This window comes from Zalophus californianus, chromosome 5, assembly GCF_009762305.2.
Source record: "Zalophus californianus isolate mZalCal1 chromosome 5, mZalCal1.pri.v2, whole genome shotgun sequence".
Taxonomy (NCBI): Eukaryota; Metazoa; Chordata; class Mammalia; order Carnivora; family Otariidae; genus Zalophus; species Zalophus californianus.
In genome coordinates this window covers 41,357,946-41,385,283 of record NC_045599.1, presented here as the reverse complement: position 1 = coordinate 41,385,283, position 27,338 = coordinate 41,357,946, and the positions used below count along the sequence as shown (strand labels likewise).

General features: G+C 42.4%; 1 protein-coding gene across 1 annotated transcript in view; it reads left to right on the top strand.

Moving 5' to 3' along the window:
• Positions 1–27,338, top strand: part of ANKRD55 (ankyrin repeat domain 55) — a 98,551-nt gene that overhangs the window by 50,970 nt on the left and 20,243 nt on the right. The window contains exons 6-7 of the mRNA XM_027606092.1: positions 243–303; positions 18,009–18,137. Coding sequence (XP_027461893.1) covers positions 243–303; positions 18,009–18,137 — 190 coding nt within the window. The remainder of the gene's footprint in view (positions 1–242; positions 304–18,008; positions 18,138–27,338) is intronic.

Below are 27,338 nucleotides of genomic sequence, written 5' to 3'. Positions count from 1 at the left end.
CCTTTGTGCCCCATCCCCACCCGAGGCACCGAGACAGAGAGGAGGTTGGAGGGGAAGAGAGAGAGGGATCCCCCCAGGTGCCTGCTCACGGATCACACTGTCTTCTTTTCTATGGCTCTTTCCCCTAGATAAACAGAAAGGGCCCATCTTCATTTGGAGGCCTTCAGTGGACTGTCTTTCTAGCGTTATGTTCTCATACAGATTCTGTTCTTTTGAGCCTCTTCTCCTGTTTTTCTTCACAGGCTCCTAACAGTCTTGGTGCAACAGTCAAATCTCAGTGAGATTAATCACCAGGACAATGAGGTGAGCCTGCCCTCTCAAGGAACAGTTGGCCATTGCACCTGTCAGGGTAGAAGGAAGGGCTTCTCTCAACTGGCGCTTTCTCTCATAAAGGTTCAGGGAGGGGATGGAGCACATTTTGGGGTTCCTACCCAGAGAGGGGAGCGTGTGTCTCTACTATTAACCCTCAGGCAGAAATTTATCCCCACCCTGGTTATGGGTAGCTTCTACTAGGGAAGGATTTCTTGCATTAAGTACTTAAGCATCTATCTATCATACCACTGAAATTTTGTAATTTCCCCCTGGATATTGAGAAATAAATGTTGCTCTTTCCTGTCTTCTTGAGTCCCAGAAACATCAAGGGCAAGCTGTGGCTGCCATTGCTCTCCCTTTGAGAGAAAGATGACAGATTGAGGATAATTCCAGGCTCCATGCTCTGGAGGCCACATCATTACTGCCAATGATCACAGTTGCTGTTTCCTTTATGTGGCAGAGACAACATAAGGCTTCCAGGAAGACAATACAGACTCTCAAGCAAAATTCCTGCAGGACTGTTACCAGATACCAGGCAGAGCTGCCCCAGAGTAGCTTAGGATCTTATTCTAGCTACTTAACTGTTTTAAAAAAACAGGACTGATTATCATTACCGAGCCTGTTTTCTTTAACAAACTTCTTTAAACCGATTTAAATACCTGGTTTTTAATGTTGTTGTTTTTTTAATATAATATGTGCTTGGTTTGGCTTCACTTTACTAAGAATGCCTGATAACCTTGAGAAAGCGTGATAGCATTGAAAATGCATATGCATGAAAATCCCAAATTATACTGTTTTCAAGGAAGCCAGGTGGCCAGAGACAGCAGTGTAGGAGGAAGTGCCCTAACCGGGGCTGGCCCCTCATCTTTCTTGAGCTTTCTGATTACAGGGTTCCTCCCAGCTGGCTTGGCATCAATGACCACACCGAAAAGCCCCTTCTTCACAACCTCAGTCTGAGGTTGGACACCACCCGGACTCCATGGTCACATGCTGCTTTCACTCCCCATGTCTTCAGTGGCTTAAAGCAAAACCCTCGGAACGAGGGGATTGCACTGCTTTAAACTTCTGCTTTAAAAATGAGAACCAGCAATGAGAAAGCACACTCTGACTACTCTGCCCATGGTATGAAAGTAGGGAGCTTGAGTGGTGCAGTTTTGTTTTGTTTTTAAGATTTTATTTGTTTATTTGGCAGAGAGAGGGAGAGAGAGCACAAGCAGGGGGAGTGGGAGAGGAAGAAGCAGGCTCCTACCTGAGCAGGGAGCCCGATGCGGGACTTGATCCCAGGACCCCGGGATCATAGCTTGAGCCAAAGGCAGACGCTTAACCAACTGAGCCACCCAGGCATCCCAAGTGGTGCAGTTTTTGCCAACTGATCCCAAACTTCTAGAGTTTGGGAAAGTTGACAACCACTTCCTCTACCTCCACTCGTACCCTCACCCAGCAAAACTGGTGTTTCTTAGAAAGGGGGCAAATTCAGTCATTCATACCCTAAAGCTTAACTCCTCTTATAGACCTCCAACTCTGTTCCGTCTTCAGCTAAAAGAACATCCTCCAGCAAAGTGATGGTTCCCTATTCTTCCCCACCCTGCAAGGCCCCTGGCTGCTGGGGACAGTGACATTAGACCCAGATCTTTCTAACGGTGGTAATTGTTACACTTTTCAGATAATATGTGCTAAATATTGGAAATGTCTCCAGTTCCTTCTCATGCAAAGTAACCTCTCAGAGGAGATTCCTCCCACTGTTACACCAGCATTGTGACCCAGTGGCCTTTATGTACAGAGAGCAGGACCTCAAAAAGGACACTACTGCCAGTGTTTTAGCTTCCTCTTTGGGACGTGTCACAGCACATATGAAACCCATCTAAGCCAACTACTAGTGCTTGTCTATTTTAAAATATATATATGTATATATTATGTGTGTACACACACACACACACACACACACACACACAGCAATGATATATATATATGATTGCTCGTATGAGTCAATTCGTATAAATTTATAAGGGCTAGAAGCTCTTTACAACAAATTCTGACATGGAAAGAGCACAGCGAAGGCTCTTTTTCATTCACTACCTTGGTAGATTGCCTACACTGGGCTTCTCAGTGTTCTGAACAAGCAACAGCCCACTTTCCCCTTCCCTCAATCACTTTGCCAATGAGCTCCAAGCACAACGCAGTCTCCATTATATATGAGGGGATAACAGTTAAAGCATAGGCACATGCACACCCTGGATCTGCTAAATAACAGGAAGGAAAAAGATCAAAGGCAAAAGAAATGAGGGAAACGGTAAGTTAACGCTGCCAATGAAGCATTAGGGTTTTCTAATACAAGAGGAAAGAGCAAGGCATACCTCTACATAGTCGGAATGAAATTATTTTCCAAGAGTAACAGAGGGACTCCCAAGCTTATCACAGTAATGATTAAAGATTAAAGGATCAATTAGTAGAAATCTAACTTTGTTAAGCGATAGATTAGATTATAAACTGAAACTACAGAATAGAGAGAGGAAGAAAGAAAGCCTCTCTCCTCTGTTGAAGTAAAATAAAACATGAGGTAGTACTTCATATCAGGGAAATGATTTATCACTTTAGTAACTGTCCTGATCTGAGGTCAGTGACTTAAAACAATTTTTTTTGCATTATTAATTTTTACTTGTATAAGTAATATGTAAACACATTTGCTTTTTAAAAATTTAAATATTACAAGTAATGATAGTAAGTCCTTGATTACTTCCACCCTATCACCTTAGCCCTCAGGTAATCACTGTCTGATGTGTCTCCTTCCCAAAGTCTTCTGTATATTCACAGGCACCGTGGACTGTAACATAAAAGATATCACCCTCCATATGTTGTTCTACAACTTTGGTTTCTCACTCAACAGTTTGTCTTAGAGCTCTATTCATGTTGATACATATAGATCTGGCTTATTCCTTTTAATGGCTTCATGATGTTCCACACTATGAAATTACCTCCATTTATATTGGTATTCCCCTATGAATGTATATTTAGATTGTCTCCAATTTTTCACCATCACAAACACTCCTTTAAAGACTGTTCTTATACAAGCCTCCTTGAGTATTTTACACAATCGTTTCTCTAGAAACCAATGTTGGGAACCAGGGTGTACATTTTTATTTTCAATACACACGACTGGTGCTTCTCCAAGATGGCTGTATCAATTTATAGCTCTACCTGCAGTTGAATAGTGTGCTGGTCATGTTTTCTTGTTGTTTTAATTTGCATTTCCCTGATAGCTAATGAGTTTGAGTACCATCTCATAGACGTAATGGCCATTTTTATATCTTCTTTTGTGACTTGCCTCTTTAGATTTTTTTGTCCATTCGTTTATTGGGTTACTTTGTCATTTTTGTATGGATTCATAGTTTATTTTCTATTCTGAACATTAATCCTTTGCTGCTGTTGGATTACAAATTGTTTTTCACAGTCCATTGCTCATTTTAGAACTGTCTGTGATGCCTTTTCCAGTACAAAAATTTTAAAATATGATATAATCTAAGTGATCATTTCTATTCCTTACTGCTTTTGCTTTTGATGTCTTTTTAAAGAAGGCCTTCCCTAACCCCACAAGACATAAGTACATTATGCTAAGTTTTCTTGTAATTGTTCTGTTCTAATGATCTGTTTGTTTTTCCTGTTTCATTGACCACAGAGCTTAATTGTAAAGTGACTTATTTACAAGCTTTAGACACAGAGGGAAAGGCGAAATGGGTCAGATTGTTCTTTGTGCCTTTGTTCTTCTGGACCTCAGAGGAATTACTGACATAGAGAGCTGCTGTCTATTGCAGTTACAGGGAGTTGACCAGTTGCTAAACTCCTGGAATCTAACCTCTCTTGCCCTCATTTTAGCTTTGACAGGAAGAGTGCCCCATCAAAAGGGGCTTCAAACTAATGGCATCTGGTTTAGGACTTTTAATGCATTTATCCAGAGAAGCGCTGTTTTTAATTGTATTTAGGATATATTATTAATCCTATGTTGAATGCACATTCTGATATAAGTAGATTTTTGTGAGTGATCTGACAACCCAAACTTTCGTTTTAACAGTGCTCTGAGAAAATGAATCCAAGTTGCAAAACCAGATGTGAACCTTTGGATATAAGTCTTAGCACTAAATTCACTTACAACATCCCTAAGACATAACCATAAGCAGAGACTGTGCACTGTCAAGGCAAAATCAATAGAAACAGTGCCTGACTCTAGAAATTATTTTACTTTACAGTTAGCAAAAGGTAAAATAATAAAGTAAAATTTTTTCAATGCTTCAGAATTTGTATCCTAAAAACGAACACTTTAAAAAAAATGGAGTAGAGTCACTGCTACTTAAGAACCCTCACCTTCTCCTTTCCCTGTGCATCTAGAGGCAGGCCATATCTTTTTTTTAATTTTTGGATCCCTAGACTCTAGCTCAGTAACTTGCACATAGTAGAGCCCTCACCCCAAATATATACTTGTGTTTATAGAGAATTACTAAATTAAAAAAAATCATTTTATTTTATTGGCCCTCTCTGTTTTGTTGACCCAATTCAGTTACCCATTTTATTTATCAGACTTGACTCTCCAGGTGACTTTTAATTATTGCCAAAAATCTACTCTCAAAAAAAAAAGATGTTGTATCATTTGGGATCTTCAAAAAAATGTGCTGTAGACTCTAGGCCAGGAGTCCTTGTCCATTTTTATGACATGGACACCTCTGGTGTGCTGGTGAAGCTGATGCATCCATCTGTAGAGAAATGTTTGAAACTACATAAAATAAAATACGTAGGATTACAAAAGAAACCAGTTATTCTGAAAAATAGTTATCAAAATATTATAAAGATCAAATTTGTAATGGGTGATATGCAAGCTTGCTTTATTTGTCCCACCACTAAAGCTTGCATTAAGATTTAGTGGTGGGACAAACAACACTGCACTAGTGATACATACAAACAATATTCTAAGATATCTGCCCTAATTAATGCAATACAAAAGTATCTGTGATTTATATCATTGGCAAAGTTACAGGTATTGTTAACAGTGGTTGCCTATATTCATATTTAAAGAAGATGCTAAATTTCAATTTGAAGTTAGTGACCGAAAGGATGTACTTTATTTCTTTGATCTAAGCTCACACAAAGCCTGATTTCTTTTTTTTTTTTTTTTTTTTTTTTAATTTTTTTATTGTTATGTTAATCACCATATATTACATCATTAGTTTTTGGTGCAGTGTTCCATGATTCATTGTTTGTTCATAACACCCAGTGCTCCATGCAGAACGTGCCCTCCTCAATACCCATCACCAGGCTAACCCATCCCCCTACCCCCCTCCCCTCTAGAACCCTCAGTTTGTTTTTCAGAGTCCATCATCTCTCATGGTTCGTCTCCCCCTCTGACATACTCCCCTTTTCTTCCTCTCCTGTTATCTTCTTCTTTTTCTTTTTTCTTAAAATATGTTGCGTTATTTGTTTCAGAAGTACAGAACTGTGATTCAACAGTCTTGCACAATTCACAGCGCTCACCGTAGCACATACCCTCCCCAATATCTATCACCCAGCCACCCCATCCCTCCCACCCCCCAACCACTCCAGTAACACTCAGTTTCTTTCCTGAGATTAAGAATTCCTCATATCAGTGAGGTCATGTGATACATGTCCTTCTCTGATTGACTTATTTCACTCAGCATAACACCCTCCAGTTCCATCCATGTCGTTGCAAATGGCAAGATCTCATTCCTTTTGATGGCTGCATAATATTCCATTGTGTATATATACCACATCTTCTTTATCCATTCGTCTGTCGATGGGCATCTTGGCTCTTTCCACAGTTTGGCTATGGTGGACATTGCCGCTATAAACATTGGGGTACACGTACCCCTTCGGGTCCCTACATTTGTGTCTTTGTGGTAAATACCCAGTAGTGCAATTGCTGGATCGAACGGTAGCTCTAATTTCAACTGTTTGAGGAACCTCCATACTGTTTTCCAGAGGGGTTGCACCAGCTTGCATTCCCACCAACAGTGTAGGAGGGTTCCCCTTTCTCCACATCCCCGCCAACATCTGTCGTTCCCTGACTTGTTAATTTTAGCCATTCTAACGGGTGTGAGGTGGTATCTCATTGAGGTTTTGATTTGGATTTCCCTGATGCCGAGCGATGTTGAGCACTTTTTCATGTGCCTGTTGGCCATTTGGATGTCTTCTTTGGAGAAATGTCTGTTCATGTCTTCTGCCCATTTCTTGATTGGATTATTTGTTCTTTGGGTGTTGAGTTTGATAAGTTCTTTATAGATTTTGGATACTAGCCCTTTATCTGATATGTCATTTGCAAATATTTTCTCCCATTCTGTTGGTTGTCTTTTGGTTTTGTGGACTGTTTCTTTTGCTGTGCAAAAGCTTTTTATCTTGATGAAATCCCAATAGTTCATTTTTGCCCTGGCTTCCCGTGCCTTTGGCGATGTTTCTAGGAAGAAGTTGCTGCGGCTAAGGTCGAAAAGGTTGCTACCTGTGTTCTCTTTTAGGATTTTGATGGACTCCTGTCTCACGTTTAGGTCTTTCAACCATTTGGAGTCTATTTTTGTGTGTGGTGTAAGGAAATGGTCCAGTTTCATTCTTCTGCATGTGGCTGTCCAATTTTCCCAACACCATTTGTTGAAGAGACTGTTTTTTTGCCATTGGACATTCTTTCCTGCTTTGTCAAAGATAAGTTGACCATAGAGTTGAGGGTCCATTTCTGGGCTCTCGATTCTGTTCCATTGATCTATGTGTCTGTTTTTGTGCCAGTACCATACTGTCTTGATGATGACAGCTTTGTAATAGAGCTGGAAGTCCGGAATTGTGATGCCGCCAGCTTTGCTTTTCTTTTTCAGTATTCCTCTGGCTATTCTGGGTCTCCTCTGGTTCCATACAAATTTTAGGATTATTTGTTCCATTTCTTTGAAAAAAGTGGATGGTATTTTGATGGGGATTGCATTGAATGTGTAGATTGCTCTAGGTAGCATTGACATCTTCACAATGTTGATTCTCCCAATCCATGAGCATGGAACGTTTTTCCATTTCTTTGTGTCTTCTTCGATTTCTTTCATGAGTATTTTATAGTTTTCTGAGTACAGATCCTTTGCCTCTTTGGTTAGATTTATTCCTAGGTATCTAATGGTTTTGGGTGCAATTGTAAATGGGATCGACTCCTTGATTTGTCTCTCTTCTGTCTTGTTGTTGGTGTATAGGAATGCCACTGATTTCTGTGCATTGATTTTATATCCTGCTACTTTACTGAATTCCTGTATGAGTTCTAGCAGTTTTGGGGTGGAGTCTTTTGGGTTTTCCACATACAGTATCATATCATCTGCAAAGAGTGAGAGTTTGACTTCCTCTTTGCCGATTTGGATGCCTTTGATTTCTTTTTGTTGTCTGATTGCTGTGGCTAGGACTTCTAATACTATGTTGAATAGCAGTGGTGATAGTGGACATCCCTGCCGCGTTCCTGACCTTAGGGGAAAAGCTCTCAGCCTTTCCCCATTGAGAATGATATTCGCTGTAGGTTTTTCATAGATGGCTTTTATGATATTGAGGTATGTGCCCTCTATCCCTATACTCTGAAGAGTTTTGATCAAGAAAGGATGTTGTACTTTGTCAAATGCTTTTTCTGCATCTATTGAGAGGATCATATGATTCTTGCTCTTTCTTTTGTTAATGTATTGTATCACATTGATTGATTTGCGGATGTTGAACCAGCCTTGCAGCCCAGGAATAAATCCCACTTGGTCCTGGTGAATAATCCTTTTAATGTACTGTTGGATCCTATTGGCTAGTATTTTGGTGAGAATTTTTGCATCCATGTTCATCAAGGATATTGGTCTGTAATTCTCTTTTTTGATGGGGTCTTTGTCTGGTTTTGGGATCAAGGTAATGCTGGCCTCATAAAATGAGTTTGGAAGTTTCCCTTCCATTTCTATTTTTTGGAACAGTTTCAGGAGAATAGGTATTAATTCTTCTTGAAATGTCTGATAGAATTCCCCTGGGAAGCCATCTGGCCCTGGGCTTTTGTTTCTTGGGAGATTTTTGATGACTGTTTCAATTTCCTTAGTGGTTATAGGTCTGTTCAGGTTTTCTATTTCTTCCTGGTTCAATTTTGGTAGTTGATACGTCTCTAGGAATGCACCCATTTCTTCCAGGTTATCTAATTTGTTGGCATAGAGTTGCTCATAATATGTTCTTATAATTGTTTGTATTTCTTTGGTGTTGGTTGTGATCTCTCCTCTTTCATTCATGATTTTGTTGATTTGGGTCATTTCTCTTTTCTTTTTGATCAGTCTGGCTAGGGGTTTATCAATCTTGTTAATTCTTTCAAAGAACCAGCTCCTAGTTTCGTTGATCTGTTCTACTGTTCTTTTGGTTTCTAGTTCATTGATTTCTGCTCTGATCTTTATGATTTCTCTTCTCCTGCTGGGTTTAGGCTTTATTTGCTGTTCTTTCTCCAGCTCCTTTAGGTGTAGGGTTAGGTTGTGTATTTGAGACCTCTCTTGTTTCTTGAGAAAGGCTTGTATTCCTATATACTTTCCTCTCAGGACTGCCTTTGCTGTATCCCAAAGATTTTGAACAGTTGTGTTTTCATTTTCATTGGTTTCCAGGAATTTTTTTAATTCTTCTTTGATTTCTTGGTTGACCCATTCATTCTTTAGTAGGATGCTCTTTAGCCTCCATGTATTTGAGTTCTTTCCGACTTTCCTCTTGTGGTTGAGTTCTAGTTTCAAAGCATTGTGGTCTGAAAATATGCAGGGAATGATCCCAATCTTTTGGTACCGATTGAGACCTGATTTGTGACCTAGGATGTGATCAATTCTGGAGAATGTTCCATGGGCACTAGAGAAGAATGTGTATTCCTTTGCTTTGGGATGGAATGTTCTGAATATGTCTGTGAAGTCCATTTGGTCCAGTGTGTCATTTAAAGTCTTTATTTCCTTGTTGATCTTTTGCTTAGATGATCTGTCCATTTCAGTCAGGGGGGTGTTAAAGTCCCCCACTATTATTGTATTGTTATCAATGTGTTTCTTTGCTTTTGTTATTAATTGCCTTATATAATTGGCTGCTCCCATGTTCGGGGCATAGATATTTACAATTGTTAGATCTTCTTGTTGGATAGACCCTTTAAGTAGGATATAGTGTCCTTCCTCATCTCTTATTACAGTCTTTGTTTTAAAATCTAGTTTGTCTGATATAAGGATTGCCACCCCAGCTTTCTTTTGGTGTCCATTAGCATGGTAAATGGTTTTCCACCCCCTCACTTTCAATCTGGGGGTGTCTTTGGGTCTAAAATGAGTCTCTTGCAGACAGCATATTGATGGGTCTTGTTTTTTAATCCAATCTGATAGCCTGTGTCTTTTGATTGGGGCATTTAGCCCATTTACATTCAGGGTAACTATTGAAAGGTATGAATTTAGTGTCATTGTATTACCTGTAAGGTGACTGTTAACTGTCTGTTGTCTGTGTTCGTTTCTGCTCTTTGCTGCTTTTAGGTTCTTTCTTTGCTTAGAGGACCCCTCTCAATATTTCTTGGAGGGCTGGTTTCGTGTTTGCAAATTCCTTTAGTTTTTGTTTGTTCTGGAAGCTTTTTATCTCTCCTTCTATTTTCAATGATAGCCTAGCTGGATATAGTATTCTTGGCTGCATATTTTTCTCGTTTAGTGCTCTGAAGATATCTTGCCAGTCCTTTCTGGCCTGCCAGGTCTCTGTGGATAGGTCTGTTGCCAATCTAATGTTTCTACCATTGTAGGTTACATATCTCTTCTCCCGAGCTGCTTTCAGGATCTTCTCTTTGTCTCTGAGACTCGTAAGTTTTACTATTAGATGTCGGGGTGTTGACCTATTATTATTGATTTTGAGAGGGGTTCTTTGTGCCTCCTGGATTTTAATGCCTGTTTCCTTCCTCACATTAGGGAAGTTCTCTGCTATAATTTGCTCCAATATACCTTCTGCCCCTCTCTCTCTCTCTTCTTCTTCTGGGATCCCAATTATTCTAATGTTGTTTCGTCTTATCATATCACTTATCTCTCGAATTCTGCCCTCGTGATCCTGTAGTTGTTTCTCTCTCTTTTTCTCAGCCTCTTTATTTTCCATCATTTGGTCTTCTATATCGCTGATTCTCTCTTCTGCCTCATTTATCCTAGCATTTAGTGCCCCCATTTTTGATTGCACCTCATCAATAGCCTTTTTGATTTCGATTTGGTTAGATTTTAGTTCTTTTATTTCTCCAGAAAGGGTTTCTCTAATAACTTCCACGCTTTTTTCAAGCCCAGCTAGTATCTTTAAAATCATGATTCTGAACTCTAGGTCCGACATCGTACTAATATCGGTGTTGAGTAGGTCCCTGGCTGACGGTACTACCTCTTGTTCTTTTTGCTGAGGTGATTTCTTTCGTCTTGTCATTTTGTCCAGAGGAGAATAGATGAATGTGAGAACAAAATGCTAACAGGTTAACAACGTCCCCAGCAAATATACTGTATACAAATCAGAAAAGACTTGACACCAGGGGAAAAGAAAGGGAAAGAAAGAAAAAAGAAAGAGAAAAAGAAAAAAAAAAAAGATAAAAACTAAAACAAAACAATACAAAAAAGGCAGAATATGATCAAATATGATCAGGCTAGTGCATAGATCAGTGCCACACACTAGATTTTGGGCGTATTTTGGTCTGTTAGAAAAAAGTGCCTCCTAAAATTTTAAAGGAAGAAAGACATATATGTACAAAATAAGGGTTGATACAATAAAGGGATGGAAGATGACTGTAAAGATGAAAATTATAAAAGATTTTATAAAAGGACTTGGTAAGATAAGTTGTTTGAAAAAAGAAAGAAGATATAAGAAAAAAAAAAAAAAAGGAAAAAGGGAGAGAATGTGATCAGGCAGGAGACTAGAACAAAGCCATACACTAGTGATTTAGGGTATATTTTGATCTGTTAGAAGAAACTGTACCTCAAAATTTTAAAGAGAGAACAACTTATATATATATGCCAAAAATAAGGGTAACTACTATGAAGGGATAAAATATGACTCTAAAAATGAAAAATAAAAAATGTTTTTTTTTTTTTAAAAAAGGGATTTATAAGATGTTGGTTGAAAAAGGGAAAAAGAAAAATAAAAAAAAACAGTCAACAAAAATTAACTTTGATGAAATAATGAATCATGGTAAAAAAAAAAAAAAAAAAAAAAAGCCATGAATCTATGTGCAGTATTCCCCTAGCGCTGGAGTTCTCCTATTCTCCTTGATCGATCAACTTGGTCTTGGCTTGCTGGCTGTTTGTGCTGATCTTCTGGGGGGAGGGGCCTGTTGCCGTGGTTCCCAAATGTCTTTGCCGGAGGCGGAATTGCCCCGCCCTTGTCGGTCCGGGCTAAGGAAGCTGCTCCGGTTTGCTCTCAGGAGCTTTTGTTCCCTGCAAGCTCTCGGTACAGCTTTGGAGGCCCAGGGCAGAAATGGTGGCCTCCCAATCTCCACTTGAAGGAGCTGAGAACTCGGGGCCCCGCTCCTCAGTGTGCCCCCAGAGAAAAGCAGTCACTTCCGTGTCCCCGGTCTCTGGCCGCACTCCGTGCTCACCCGGCCTGTGACCGAGCGTTGCTCTCTCTGGCACCCGACCCCGCGCGGAGTCTCCAAACCCAGCAGATCCCTGCAGTGCGTTCCCGCACCGCTCCTCCCCGGGAAGGAAGGGGAGTCTCCCCGGATCTGCTGCTTGTTGGGTCCCTGCTGGGGGAGCCGTGCCCCGACTGGGCCGCAGATCACAGTTTATGGCAACCCCGAGCTGAGAACCCGCGACTCTGCTCCGTATCTGCAGCCGGTTTCCCTGCTCTGATACCTGGGAGCTCTGCTGCACTCAGGCACCCCGGTATCTCTGTGACCCCAAGGGTCCTGAGTCCACACTGTCCCACGAGGGTTCCACCCCCCGTTTAGCCACTGCAGCGACGTCCCTCAGCGGAGCCGACTTCTAAAAGGTCCGATTTTGTGCTCCGCGGCTCTAGCACTTGCCAGAAGCGGCCGGCGGAGGCCCCTCCCCCGCCGTCTATCCTCCCGAATATCGCCTCGGATTCACTTCTCCGCAAGCCCTACCTTCCAGTAAGTGGTCGCTTCTCTGTTCAGAGAGTTGTTGCTACTCTCCTGTTCGATCTCCTGTTGAGTTCGTAGGTGTTCAGAATGGTTTGATCCCTATTCAGCTGAATTCCTGAGACCAGACGAAATCTAGGTCTCCTACTCCTCCGCCATCTTGCTCCGCCCCGACCCAAAGCCTGATTTCTATCCATGCCTAGAACCCCTGCTGCAGTGGATATTCCAAAAAAAGATCTTCCAAAAACATTTTGATCAACAAGGCCTAATTGTAGGCCTCCCAGGGTGATCTACTTGGAATGGGAAAATCGTCATTTTATTCATTAAAAAATATTTACGTACCTACCTTGTCTCATATAGGCTTGATTCCTGCTCTCATAGTTCACAGTTTAGTGCAGAATGTAGATGTTCTGTTTAGTTGAAAAATAAATATAACAACGTAGGTCTCTATTCTCAAGGCTTTGCTTTAGAAATTTGCCCTTTTACTTCCATGGCCTGAGTTACTCTTTGTTGCTTTTCTTGTGTTAGTGTCTCATTTAAATTATAAAAGTCTCCACCCTAAAGATTTTTATGTTTTTGTTGGATACATTGTTTTTGTCATTATTACAGGGAGAGAGTGAGCATTTTTAAAGAATATCATCATTAGTAGCCATTCTTACTGTCCTAAAATCCAATATCTAATTATTTTCAGTCTTCAGTTATAATCTTTGGCTGTTATGATATACACAACTTACCCAGATAGGAAAACTCTAAAACAAAGACAATGAAATAATTTCTTAATCTTTTGGGCTATAATTCTAAAATATTTTCTAAATAAAAATGAAAGGAAATGGCTTTCATTCCTGTACTTCTAACAATCTATTTTTTAAAAAATCTTTTAAAGCACATCATTCATTCCTAGTTTTTGTCTAGAGGAGACAACTTTTGTGAGGAGTAGTCATATGTGATTGGGAGATCAATAGTATGTGTGTGAATTTTAAAACGTCAACCATAGGCGCAGCTGGGTGGCTCAGTTGGTTAAGCGTCTGCCTTCGGCTCAGGTCATGATCCCAGGGTCCTGGGATCGAACCCCACATTGGGCTCCCTGCTTGGCAGGAAGCCTGCTTCTCCCTCTCCCACTCCCCCTGCTTGTGTTCCCTCTCTCGCTGTGTCTCTCTCTGTCAAATAAATAAATAAATAAATAAATAAATAAATAAATAAATAAATAAATAAAACATCAACCAGAGCCAAACTGGACTTCTGTGAAATTCTAGATCCTTTAGAAGATCTAGATTCTCTGAAGGACCCAGAATTGTTTTTGCTACCTCTCAGCACTTGATATAATTTTATCCCCCAGGATAAAAAGTTGAGGGGTGCAGCAAATGCCTGGCCACATCACATATTTCTCTCTCTGTGCCTTTCAGTGTCTGCTAACGCCAGTCTAAAGGTGCCATAGTGAGCACTTAACAGATTTCTGGTTCAGAAAACACAGAAGTTACAGTGGTTTGGGGAAAAAAAAAAAGTTCTGAGACATTGATAGGACTTGTAAGCCCTTAAATTTCATCTCAAGGCACAGAATTACTCATCTGTGTGAGAGCGCCGTTCCAAAGCAAGCTGCTAGGCACCCAACAGTCATGACATACATGTAATCCTTTTAGAAACCTCGAAATGGATTCAACGCCAACTAAAACTGAACATTTCTGTTCAAAACATTTTGGAGACCTGTGCTCTTAGGTGCATGTGAGTTCCTTTTTAGTCTCAGAGCCAATACTTTTTGTTTTTCAAAAAAGTGGAGTTCTACTCTGAGCAGGGCCATCTGGGTGTTTGTTGCAACGTGTCTGCAAGTGACTCCCAGATTTTCAGCCCCTTGATGCTTCAGAGGCCCAACTGAGTCCTCAGTGAAATTGCAGGAAGCAGCTGTTAGAGAAGGTCTCCACAGTTTGGACACAGAGGGCTGGCCTGCATTCGACAGACTCTCGTATTTTCTACTCTCCATGAGTCCAAGGGAGCCTTGATAACCTGTAATTCACTAATTCTTCCTGTGAGTATTTCTTTAACACTTACTGTGTGCTCGGGGCTGTACATATCACGACAAAGAAGCCACGGCCTCTGCCTATGTGCATCACAGCTGAACTGTGACCTGTCACCACTCAATGTAGACGCCAGTCTCCGAGCCTGAAGTCAGCCCCTTAAATGGCCACCAGCCTTCGCATAATACAACTGGGATGCCTTCCGGCTCCCCAGACTGGAGGGAAAAGGAGGCAGTTGTAGAAAAAAAGCCTACTTTCCTAATCAAAGTATGTTGTGCAATGCCAGGGCCTGCACTGAAGCTGATTTTGAAAGTTTTGGTTTTCATATTACTAACTCTAAGGGGTTTTATTTTTATTTCTCACTAGCCCAACTGAAAAAACAGTAATGGAAAAGTTCCCTTGACTTGACTGTTTGCAACTTGTTGTAGTGTAATATAAACAATGTGTGTGTATGTGTTTATAATTATTATTATTTCAAGAAGGAATGGAATGATTCAAGTTTTGATTTAGGGTCAGATGATCACCCAAATTCCAGGGTGGGGGATGGGAGAAAATCTATAGTTCAATACCTTACAAAAATAAATACTCACCAGCTGTGTTTTTAGTAAGAGCCTAGAGGCAATGCCAAATGCAACAAATAATAATATAGGATGGTGACCTTTTCGCTAATGAAAACCACCATTCCAAAAAGTTAGATGACCCTGAATCCAGTTAAAATCACAAAGAAAAGAATTCTCCAGCATTTGAGCTCATTTCCAAAATGAAAGCCTACCAGCCTGATGTGTGGGAAGAATGTTATTCTCCAGGATTGAAGAGACCTGGATTTGAATCCCAACTATGGCATGTACCCATAGCCTTAGGCAAATTACTTAACCTGTGTTTCGGTTTCTTCACCTGTAAAATGGGCCTACAAATGCCTACCCCTTAGGATTGTGTATATATATAAATATTCAATGAGGTAATATATATAAATTTCTTGACAGGAAGAAGGTATACAAAAAATGCTAGTGCTCCACCCCACCACTTTACCAGAGCATGCCGAAGTTGGGTTTTTAAGGTTTTTTTGGCAGGGGGTGGGGTTGTTTTAAGGAAATAACTCTAGAAGTTTAACGGTTGTGTTTAGGAGACAAGGATTAGCAGTGCATAATCAGAACTTAATTCATACCCTTATTTTCACACTGAGTTCTCATATCAGTAAATCATACCTATGCATAGAATGATTGCCATATACCTATTTGGAGAACTGATCAAAAATTCTACCAGGTTTCAGTTGAAAAGTTGGTAACAATGACCATATCAGACAAATTGATTCTCTATAAAGGAGAAGTCATGTTTTGCCTTTTTTTATTTATGTAGTTTTTAAAAGCAAAGCTAAATTTTACAAAAGCAAAAAAATTCAATCAAGGACAGTTAAGAAGTCATTCATTTTAAATAACAACTTACTCAGCACCTACAATATCCTGACATTGTTCTAAGCTCTAGGGCTTCAGACAGCAGACAAGGACCTACCCTCATGAAGTTTACACTAGAGTGTCTTCAAGTTTTCTTTGATGTCTTTAACCCTGAGTACTGGTAGCACTTCATGATGAAGCCAATGAGTCTGAAGCAAATGGGATTCAGCACTGGGAAGGGGAAATCCAGGCGTAATAAAGATAATCTGATTTTCTTGAGTCCAGATTTCTAGTTCCAATGGGCCACACTTAAAATGAAGAGGACTTACTGAAATGCATGGAGTTATTCTGAATCCTAGTAAATATTCAGCTGTCAGAATAAGAACAAGAAGTTCCCCTGCTTTTGTATTAGCATTCTTTTCCATATGGAACCAATTTCTTGAAATATCCTCAAGAGCATATCTCTCTTATGTGACTCGCACAACTTGAAAGCAGACCATAATATAATGATTTAGAATTTTCAAAGTGGTCTTAGGGGATTAACATTCTCATCCCAGTGCCCCGTAAACCTCAAACCCTAGATTCAGTTCCGTGCTCACTCACAGACTTGGGAACTTCTCTAGAGCTCAGCTTCCTCTTCTATAAAACGAGAAGGACAGCGGCACCTGTCAGAGTTGGCCAACCGCTATAGCAATCAACTCAAAATATCAGTGGCCTGACACAGTAAAATCTTATTTCTTGCTAGAATCATAGTCCAGTCCTGGTTGACAGGATAGCCTGATTCTCCCCCATCAGTCAGGGTCCTGGGCTTCAGAATTATATGGTTCTGGAATCTTCTCTAGTCTTGTTCTCTGCATTCATTTGTTGGATGAGGAAAGAGAGAAGGTGTGGGAGACCACGTGGGTTTTGTTTTCTAGGCAGGCCTACTAGGGGCTTCCACCCCCTCTGTCCGCATTGCAATGATCAGGGCTCAGTCTCAAGGCCACCCCTATCTGCTGGGAGGCTGGGGAATGTACCCTCTGCACCCTGGAGGAAGAGGAGGTAGAGTTTGGGGAACACATAGTAGACTTCAGCACAGTACTTAATTCAGAAGATTGTTTGGAGGATTTGGTGAATTAATATACATAAGAACTCATAAAGACCATTGGATTGATAAGTATTAGACTCCTACCTTTATGTTATCTGCAGAGGTGATTATGAAAAAAACTTAAAAGCTGCTGCCCATACTCTTTACCCGCTTTACCAAGCATCTTAATCTAGAGTCATTTTAGAGATATTTTGTGTAACTGAGAGGTGTGGGCAAGGAGAAGAGGCCACGTTTTCATAATACACTCCCAAATAATACCAGTCCTCATGGTTACCTTTCCCAGCATAAGTTCATTGTATTATTAAATGATGTCCAAAGCATGTGACCTTAAGCTCTGAAAGAAGCTGAGATTCACCAGATGGACTCATACAAGCTGCCACAGAGTGATTTCTTCTAAACAGGGTAAATCAGATCATGTCAACACCCACTTAAAACCCTTCACTGTCTTTCCATTGACTTTAGAATAAAATCTAAATGATTTATACAGAGATTGTATCCCCCATCCCACATCCCAGGATCAGCCCTGCCTCCCTCTCCAGACTCATTTCACAAGGTTCTCTCTCCCTCTCCATTCATTCTTTCATTCAACAGCTATTTACCTAGTCTCTGTTGTAGCCACCGGGGATACTGCAGTAAAACAATGCCCCTCCCCCTGTGGTGGGATATGGCAGCTTAGCGTGACCCCAGTCACAGGTGGTTGCCTCTGTGGCTTGGTGCTCGCTACTCTGTTCCCCCAGCCTGGCTCATAGAGGCCGTGCAGAACAGTCACTAAGCCCACAATCAGTCCCTCACCCCACGCTGTATGCATTCTTTATAGCATGGCACCATCTGGAAAATCCTTTTGCTCATTTGCATTTGTTCTCTGTCTTCCTCTACCACACTGCAGTTCCTACGAGGGCAAGGATCTTGTTTATCTAATTCACTGTAGAATTCTCCATCCCTGTTTTCCTGGCACAAAGCAGAACCTCAATAAATATCTGTTGACTGAATGGTTTAAGGAATGAATGAACTGACTGGCAGCAACCAACCTATGTGGTGATGGCCCTTGGGTCTGGGGAGAAAGTGTGAGCTCCATTGTCCTTCCTGATAGCCTGTGCTCACCTCTCCCCTTTCTGACTGTGGTTTTGTAGGGAATGACACCACTCCACTGGGCAGCTTTCCACAACCGGCCTCAACACACTCAAATGCTGCTGAAAAAGGGAGCAGACCCTACTCTTGTGGATAAAGACTTTAAAACAGCTCTCCACTGGGCAGTCCAGGTGAGAAATTGGCTGGTAAACTTGTCTCCAGTTTAGATGGTGTAAAGCAATGTTACAGGTTCTCTGGGTGTGTCAGACCTAAAAGGTGGAATTATCAAAGGTGCAGCCACTGCACTGATATGGAGATTATATGTGTGTTAGAGCAAGGAAGATTCACGCTGCCCTCCTCCCGTCCCTTCAGAACCAAAGGGTGACAGCAAACCTGTCCCTTTGGAGGATTTGGGTGCATGAGTTGGGAAGAAGAAACCCCACCAAGATACAGAGGGGGAAGAGAGCCTGCTTTGGCTGTTTTACACACACACACACACACATACACACACACATACACACACACACACAAAATACCTCTCTTGCTTGCTCTCTTTCTCTCTCCATCCCCATTCTTGCTAAGTAGCTCATGGTACACCAGGATGAACCTTCAAAGTTTTATTAGGAAAATCCCTTCAAAGTCTTTGGACCATAACTCTCTTCTTCCAAATCCTCCAAAGCAGAGTTATTCCAGGTGACGCTGAGTTCTGTGCTGAGCAATGAAAATCATGCCTCTTAACACTATCCCATGATCACAAAAGGGAGTTTATCTCAGAACACATGACCAAAGAAATCAGAATAAGCCCCAGAAATCTATAGCCCAAAGAGGGGGAAAGTGAATAAGGTGAAAGAATGCCCATAGCTCACATTTATTGACGTGCTTTCTATTTTAGAAGAATAGATTAACTCAGAGTTATCTACTCCATCCTTCAGAGGAGAGTAGTATTATGTATCGTTTCAACAAACTTGCCAGCCCATTCTGTCTTTTGATACCCAAGCAGAGACCCCTCCACTGTTCATCTTCATCAGCCCAACAAAGGCACCCTTGCTGAGCTGCGGCCGGGATCCTTATGAGAGGGGTTTCTGCCTGCCCTGCCCGTGGTTTCACCCAGTTGTTTCACGTGCCAAGCATGCCAGAGTCGGGCACCTGGCACTTTCAGGCCTGAGGTAAAATTGAAACAGAAGTGATTTGGAAACTGCTCTGGTTTTGTCCCTCCAACTTTGGCTGTTCAGTTACTCTGTACCGAGACTAGCTCTGGGCAAGACTGCAAAGTGAGCAAAACTGGTTTTGTCCTTGCCACCTGCTGTAGCCTCCTCCTACCTACTTTCAGTATCTAATCTCCCACCCCATCCCCCCGCATGCCCCTCCCTGCCCAGGGCCCCGTCCTCTGGGTGGGCCACCATGTGTGCTGGTGCTCAGCTGAGGTGGGAGTTGTCTCCAAATCAAGCATTTCCTGTGTTCACTCTCATCACCCTTGCGTTCTGATTCCGCAGATCTGGGATGGGGCTCACATCTCTGCTCCCACAGCCTCCACCCTGCCCCCAGTGTAGAGCTACTGCTCTAGTCCCGGCCTTGCAGTGGAATCAGCCGCAGTGCTTGTAAAATGATAGGTTCCCAGGCCCCACTCCAGACCTTCTGATTTGGACTCTTCGGGGGTGGGAACCCCTTCTCTTATTCTCAAAGAGGCCGTTTGGCAAAATGAAAAGAACACTCAGCACTCAACTCAGAAAATCTGTTTGCATTGAGAGACCTGGTTTTGATCTGAGAAAAATCACCAGTCCCTCTTGGCATAACTCTCAGTGTGTCTTTGGGGTATGAATGAGAGTGTGCACATGACAGCAATATGTAATGTGCTAGGTAATTAGAATAGATAACCGTTTTTGTTATGGTTCCTGATTTCCTCCACAACAACTTAATTATCATACCCACATCTTCTTATTCTTTCTCTCTACTAAATGATAGAGCTTTTAACCTGCTACATTGATCGCAGTCCTGTCTGCACTTTAAAATTATCTGAAGAGCTCTTAAGCAATACTGATATGCAAGGCCCACACCCTTAGATTTTCAGCTGTTCTGGGGTAGAGCCCAGGTATCCATATTTTTTTAAAGTTTCCCTTCACCCCAGGAGATTGTAATGTGCACCGAGGGTTGAAAACTGCTATGATAAATGAATTCATATTAATGGGTGCTAAAACCTTATCTACTCCTACTTCAAATATCTTTATTTGCATTTTGACCATGATTTGGTGTAAGCATACTGCGTCATTCATTTATTTACTCAGTTGCTTAATATATATTTCTTGAGCACCTACTGTGTTTCTGGCATTGGGGGTAAAAAGGACTAACAAGACAGGTCCCTTCTAAAACCCCTACAACTGTATGAAATATGCTATGTGTGAGTGTGTGAATATGTTAGCAAACTTTTTTCTGAGGAAGTCATCCACGACTTGTTCAATTCCTCAGTGAGGATCGGTGACTACCCCTAAAAGGTTCAGAATCACACTTGTAGGAGAACCACGCACCCTCTCTGTCCTTCTAGTTAGCAGTGAAATTCAGAAGTGGTGTGTCCTGCCCTTTAATCTGCAAAGAAGACTAAGGGTAATTCCAAATGTCAGCTGAAACCATGATTACACTTGCCTCCTTTAGCCTTCTGGTTCATTTATAGCACAGGACCAGCATTGTGCTCCTTTTACAGTTTTTCCACATGAATGAGTCTATTTCCTGTTGTCATTTATTCCTTTCCCCAAACTTCCTGCTTTTCTCTTGGACCATATGAGCCCATATTTAAAGCTATAGCACTTTAAAATAATAAAGTCTCCGTATTTCACCCAGATAACCAGGCAGGAAAGATTGGAAACATTAGACCCATGAAGTGATTTGGGGTTGGGCTTCTGCCCCATCTCTCAGGGGCTTTGGTAGCTGGTGATGCCCTCCTGTGGGCCCGTCGCCCTCATTCACCTCCCCTGTCTGCCCAGGAGACCCTGCAGAAGTTCCGTCCCCAGTCTTTTTCTTCCTGTCTTCCTCAGAAAGCCCACTGTATCAACTATCATTCTATTCAGAAGATTCTCAAACCTGACCTCTCTCTGAAACTCTAGACTCACATTTCTAGCTCTCTTGGGCATCTCCACATCATTTCCCAGACACTTCAAACTGGACATGTCCAAACTTAACCCATGGTCTTCCCTTCCCATCACATTCTCGTCCTCATAGTAGCCCAAGCCAAAGGGCTTTGCATGGTCCACACTCCTTCCTTATCACCCTTTGTATCTAGTTGGTTATCAAGACCCCTCAATTCTACCTCCTCAGCTCTCACATCTCTGTCACCTCCTTTCTATCCCCACTGTACAGGTCAGGGTCACAGCAGGAAACATAGCCCAGTCATGATGGGATAAATTGGGCAGAAGTTCCTGAAGAGGGTATTCGAATACCACAGCAGGTTGCCATCTGGGCCTAAAAGGGCATGGGAAGGGGTGGTTACTAAGACACAGCAAAAGATGGAGCTGTAGGGGAGGTACTAGATGGGCAACTCAGGACAGTAGGTGTAGCCTTCGATGGAATGACCACACCGTGGCCCGGCAGAGAGAGAACTGAACGATAAACACCCTGATCTCTGTCCTCCTACACCCATCTCCTGTCAGTGTCACTCATTGGCCAAACCCAACCAGAAGCCATAGGGCAAGGGAGCCCATCTGATGCAATTCATACAGGCTAGAGGGAAGAGCAGGATGGAAAAAGATGGGAGAGTAAACCCAGAAGAACAAATGAAGGCAATTTTGCACACCCACTGTCATTCTCTTAGATCAAGCTTCTACCATCTCTCATCTGAACAGTTTCAGGATCTGTATTCCTACTTTCAGCCCTTTCCTTGTCCCTTCTGTTCTCACACTGCCACCAAGGGTTCTTTCTACAAATTCCAGAGGAATGTATGAACACAATTGTTGTTCCACCAAAACAGTTATTATGGTCACTGTTGGGCCTTGGCTCAAAAACCTTTAGCGAGTTCCATTTTTTGGTACAGAACAAACTCCCTGGGCTGGCGTTGGGGGTAAAAAGGACTAACAAGACAGGTCCCTTCTAAAACCCCTACAACTGTATGAAATATGCTATGTGTGAGTGTGTGAATATGTTAGCAAACTTTTTTCTGAGGAAATCATCCACGACTTTCTTCAATTCCCGAGTGAGGATGGGTGACTACCCCTAAAAGGTTGTAAACAAATACCCCGTACCCCCCACCCACTCCCTGACCTCTCCTCTTCAGCCCATATAGGCTTTACTCCAATCACACCGAAATATGAATGATCCCTTCAATACATCACAGAGATTCATTCTGTCTCCGCCTTAGTCACCCTCTTCTGTTTTGGTGAAACCCTTCTTGCACTTCTCACATCATCCCTTCCACCTGAAGAATTTCTGCTTATTCTTTCTTATTCCTGAAGCCCCAACTGAATGCCGCCTTCTTTGTTGAGCTCCCTTTCAGAATTGTTCCCTCTGAGTTGCCCATCTAGTACTTTCTTATGTCTAGGACTGGTGTTGCAAGCAGTGGGATGGCTGATTCTTCCCTTCTAGACTATGTGCTTAAGGGCAATGTGCTTTATTCGTGTAGGTGCCTCTCAAGACCCAGAATAGATCTTTGTGAGTCTTAGTTCCTCAAAGAGGTGTTCACTGAATTCAGTCCAATAAATTTACCCATCTCAAATGAACGAGATTGATGGCTTATTGGGTTCTCTTTGTAGAACACCATTTGTTAGCTTAACTGAGACTTGCAGGAGAGTAATGCCTTAATACCAGGGAGGTCTTTCTAATGGTAGGAATTCTAGGATAGATATGATGGCAGGTCAATGAGGGGGGCAGGTATCAACTGCCCCTCAAATCTCACCACTAGCTCCCTCCTCTGCTTACTAGGAAATGTGTTTCTTTGGAATCTTCCTTAGAAATACTTTTTTTCTTTCAGTGCATTTTTCAAGGGAGGGTAGAAAGAAAAGAACTGCACTGACATAAAACAACTATTTCATGTTTGTTCATTCAGTGTGTGGTTATGTGGTTAAGGAAATTAAACATGCGCACGCATACACACACACACGTACACCCTTTAATTTCTTTATAACCTTTAAGCCTTTAGTGCTTGAGACTGGTTTGGTCCAGTATGGAATCCTCCTCCTTCCTGTGGTGAAGATCTGTGGTCAACATTTTGGATTGTGTCAAAATCTTACAAATATATTTTTACCCGGAATATATTCAGAACGACAACGGATAAATGTCATATACCCGTGGGTCCAGTTCATAAGATGAAAGAATCTTAGAGCTGGAAGGGACCATATTAATTCATTTAGTCCCACCACCCAGTTCACAGGTAAAGAAACTAGTGCACTGGAGGTTGGCATTGGACCAAGGACACCCAGCACCCACCAGGCACCCAGGCCATATCTCCCAGTGCTTGATAAGAGGAGGACTACAAAGCCACTAAGCCTAGAGTAAACAAAAAGAAAGTCAAGTTTGTGAAATCCATACCCTGGGAGCAAAGGCCAACCCACCTAGGAAACTGCAGGCTTGAGGGGCAACCTAAGTTTAAGTGGCCGCATGGGTCAGCTCCCCAGCTCTTGGTTATAGACAGGAAGGGGTGCAGTAGAAGGAGAAAATAACAAGGACTCACCTAGGAGTGAGTACAAATAAAAAAAGAAGTGAGAAGAGTAAAAGGGGGAAATATAATGAGGAAAAGAGACAGAAGCTAAAAAGGATGGCTCTTTGGCTTTGCTTAGAGTTCGTCAGGCTAGTTTTACTCATTTATTTATTGTTCAGCAAATATTTATTGAGAGTGACTCTCTGCTAGGCTTCATTTCAGCAGAAAGATTCCCAGTCAGACATTTAGCAAAGGACAAGATAGAGCCCTCCTGGAGATCTCCATCTTGTCAGACAGCCAGTAGAATTCAGCCCTTTTTTACACACTAACAGAGCAAGAAAGGAGATTTTTTTTTTTTCTCTACAGTATTAGAGAAACTATGAAATGAAGTAGCTCAGCAGTGGAGGGTCAGCATGCCTCATGCCCCATCCCCCCTGATTTCTGTCTTGCTCTAGCTCTCCAGGGCAGTCAGCCCCAGGCTTTGGGGTACAGTGGCCTCTGGAGTCAGGCGAAGGAGTAAAGCTTGTGTCCAAAGGGGCTAAGCATGAAGATGGTTCAGACTTTAGGCTATTAGGTACCTTTTTTATCTGGTTAGCCCCAGGCTCTCAACTCTCAAATGTTCACCTTGTGTAGACTGGTAGATGTTCCCTCGAAGCTGCATTCCCAGTCTGATGCATCTGGCTCTGGCTTATGACCTAAAATCCTAGCCTCCCATTCATCTGGTCACCGTCATGCAAGAAGTGATGCAAACGGGCCACTGCTTCCAAGAGAAGGAAGGAGGTTGGAGTTCCCTCTAAGAAGAAGCCACAATAGTACTAATTCTCCAGACATGTGTTAGCAAATAACCAACTCGTCCTGAATCTCCCACCAAGACCCTTTGGAAGGTCTCCTAGAATAAAAAGCGTCTGCGGTCAGAACACTGGAATCTTGTTTTTTTAGTAGTCCGCCTGCAGCAAAATTATATATTAGTTCAACTTTGTGTGTGTGTGGGGGGGGGTGGGCAAGGTCTTTAAGAGTGTTTGAGAATTCAAGACAATTCTGACACTTTCTCTCTGGAGATGGCATCAGGTTCCACAGGTGAAGGATGCAGTCCTACAAGGCTGCATCTCATGCCCCACTTCAGACACCAGTCTCAAAGGGGCTGTTACCTGTGCTTCTGACTGACCAGCTACAGATTGGAAGTGCCACTGACCTCCTCCTTAGATTCAATTAATTTGCTGGAGCGGCTCGAAGAACTCAGGGAAACACTAACATTTACCATTTTATGAAAGGATATGATAAAGTGTAGGAATCAACAGCCAGTTAAAGGGATACATAGGGTGAGATCCCAAAGAAAGGAGCTTCTGTCCTCATGGATTTTGGGGTCTGGTTTGGTAGCACATGGAAACCTTCTGGTTCCCCAAGCATGGAAGCTCTCCGAGAAGGGCCTAAAAATTGCTCCCTTGAGTTTTTATGGAGGCTTCACTACACTGTCATGATTAATTAAGTCCTGGGCCATGGGCTGATTCAACCTCTAGCCCCTCTCCCCTCCCTGGAAGTTTTGGGTGGGGGTACTGACAGTTCCAACCCTCTAATCACAGGGTTGGCCCTCCTGGCCACCAGCCCCACCCTTGGGTGGGGTCCGAAAGTCACCTTCTTTAATAACAAGACACCCATTTCACCCATTTATGGCTCTGAAGCATTTTCAGGAATCTGAATGACCATATATATATTTTTTATAAATCATTATATCACACAAGGCTTCTTATGGACCCTCCCTCAGGAGGTGTAAAGTGATAATGACTAGCACTATAGTCCCCAGCAGTTTTCAGAGCACATGAAGGCAACTGTATGAATTATCCATGAACAGAAACAGAACCAATGTGACAGAAAACAAAGAAACGAATCCACAATCCTCATCTGGTCATCCAGTGCAGAATTCCAGAGCTCCATAAGAATAAGATCTGTACAATATTGTTAGTTCCCCTGTTTAATGACATTTCTCCCAAGGGGAAGCCTACTCTCCTTTCTTCCTGAGGGCTCTTCCGGGCACCATCCCATTCCTTCTATACTGCTTCTTGGTCTCTGTAACCCCTTCTGGCCTCCCAGGCCTAGAGCCTACCTTTGCCTGATATAGCCAGCTTGCCAAGAAGGAAATGCGGTTACCAGGAAACCGGTGAGCCAAGGCCCCAGCTCACAGACTAGTGCTCTCTCGGGCCCCTCAAATTCCTCTGAGGGTGCACCATGGCAACCCTCAGAGCAGAGGCTTTTAAAGACCTCATGTTTCACTCTGAAAAAGGTCTCGTTTGGCCAGGCACACATCATTGCTACTGCTGTTGCAGCCTAAACAGGAGTTTTTTACTTTCGTTTCTCCACTATGAATATGAAAGATCAAATAAACAGACGGGGGTTCCTTTTTATTAGAGACAGAATGGTGTAGCCATGAGGCACAAGGGCTCTGGAGACAGACTGTCTGTCCTGCTACGTCACTTCTTGGCTGTCACCCTGGGCAAGTTACTTAACCCGTGTGCCGCCATATTCTGCTCTACGAAATGGGAATCAGAGGAGGATCTACCCCACAGGGTTGTTGTCAGGATGAAATGAACTGGTGTGTGAAAATGCTTGGAACAGTGCCAGGCACACAATGTTCACTCCGTAAAGACAGCTTTTCCCATTATTCCTGGGAGTATCTTCCTATCAGAGAAAAGAAGATACAGTGCCAATGTTGTATAAGTGAGAGCTAGGTGTAGAGACAAAGAAGTTCCCTGGAAAATTCAGGACAAAGGGCCTTCTGGAGGAAAAAGATAAGGGGTTGGAGTTCTGGAGTGCATGACCCACTTCAGCTGCCAGGGGAGCTGCTGATGGGTCCAGAAGAGGCAGGTGCAGAGGTCCTGGGAAGCAGCCTGGGTGTCAGTGTTGCCACTTCCAAAATGGCTGCTCTCGGGGTTGGGAGAGGAGGAAGACACAGGGTGAGGAGATGGGCTTTGTTTTTTCTATCTGTGCTTGATGCTCCCTCTTCGACTCAAAGGGAGAATTGTGACAGGGCATTTTGCCCTTGGAATCACCTTGGCAACCTGAATTCCTTTGCTCTTCCAGGAAATTGTAAACAAAATAAATTCACTGAACTGACAACTCTTTGCTTCTGTTTTCCTTCTCTAATGGTTGGTAATTTTTTTAAAAGGTGTGAGTGTTGGCGGTGGGGGTGGGGGCTCCTGATTGTTTTAAATGTATTTTAGACTCCTTCAAATTATGTTTAAGTAACATCAGGTGAAAGAATCTTAGAAAAGTTGATAAAGCAGGCACAAAAGCTTGGATGTGTTCAGTGTAGCCAACTTCTGGTAACAGGCATGCCATAGCACTTCACCAATTGATCCAAATAATTTAAAGTCATTAGTGACAATGGAAGGATGGAGGGAGGAAGAGGGAAGAGGGGGTTTGAGTGGAAGAAAAGGAGGAAGCTTGTGGGTAGGGACCGCTCAATGGGCATGTGACCAATACAGCCCTAGTGGGCCCCATTCTCAGAAGGGAGCCCTGTGCTTGGGTATAATGCTTTGTGGTTGCCATCTGGAAATTCTCATTAATTTTATCTTTGAATTTTTGTTTTGTTAGTGAAGTCAGATAGGACAGTGGCACCCTGACTCACAGTATCTGCCACCCTGCCTCCCTAGGACAAACTCTCAGCCCCCTGGTAAGGGGTCTGGACACAGACTTGGGGAGGGTCAGGATCAAGCATGTGCCTGGTTGCAAGAGGGGGAGATAGACACCCGTGAGGGTTTGCACTAATGGGTGAGAATCT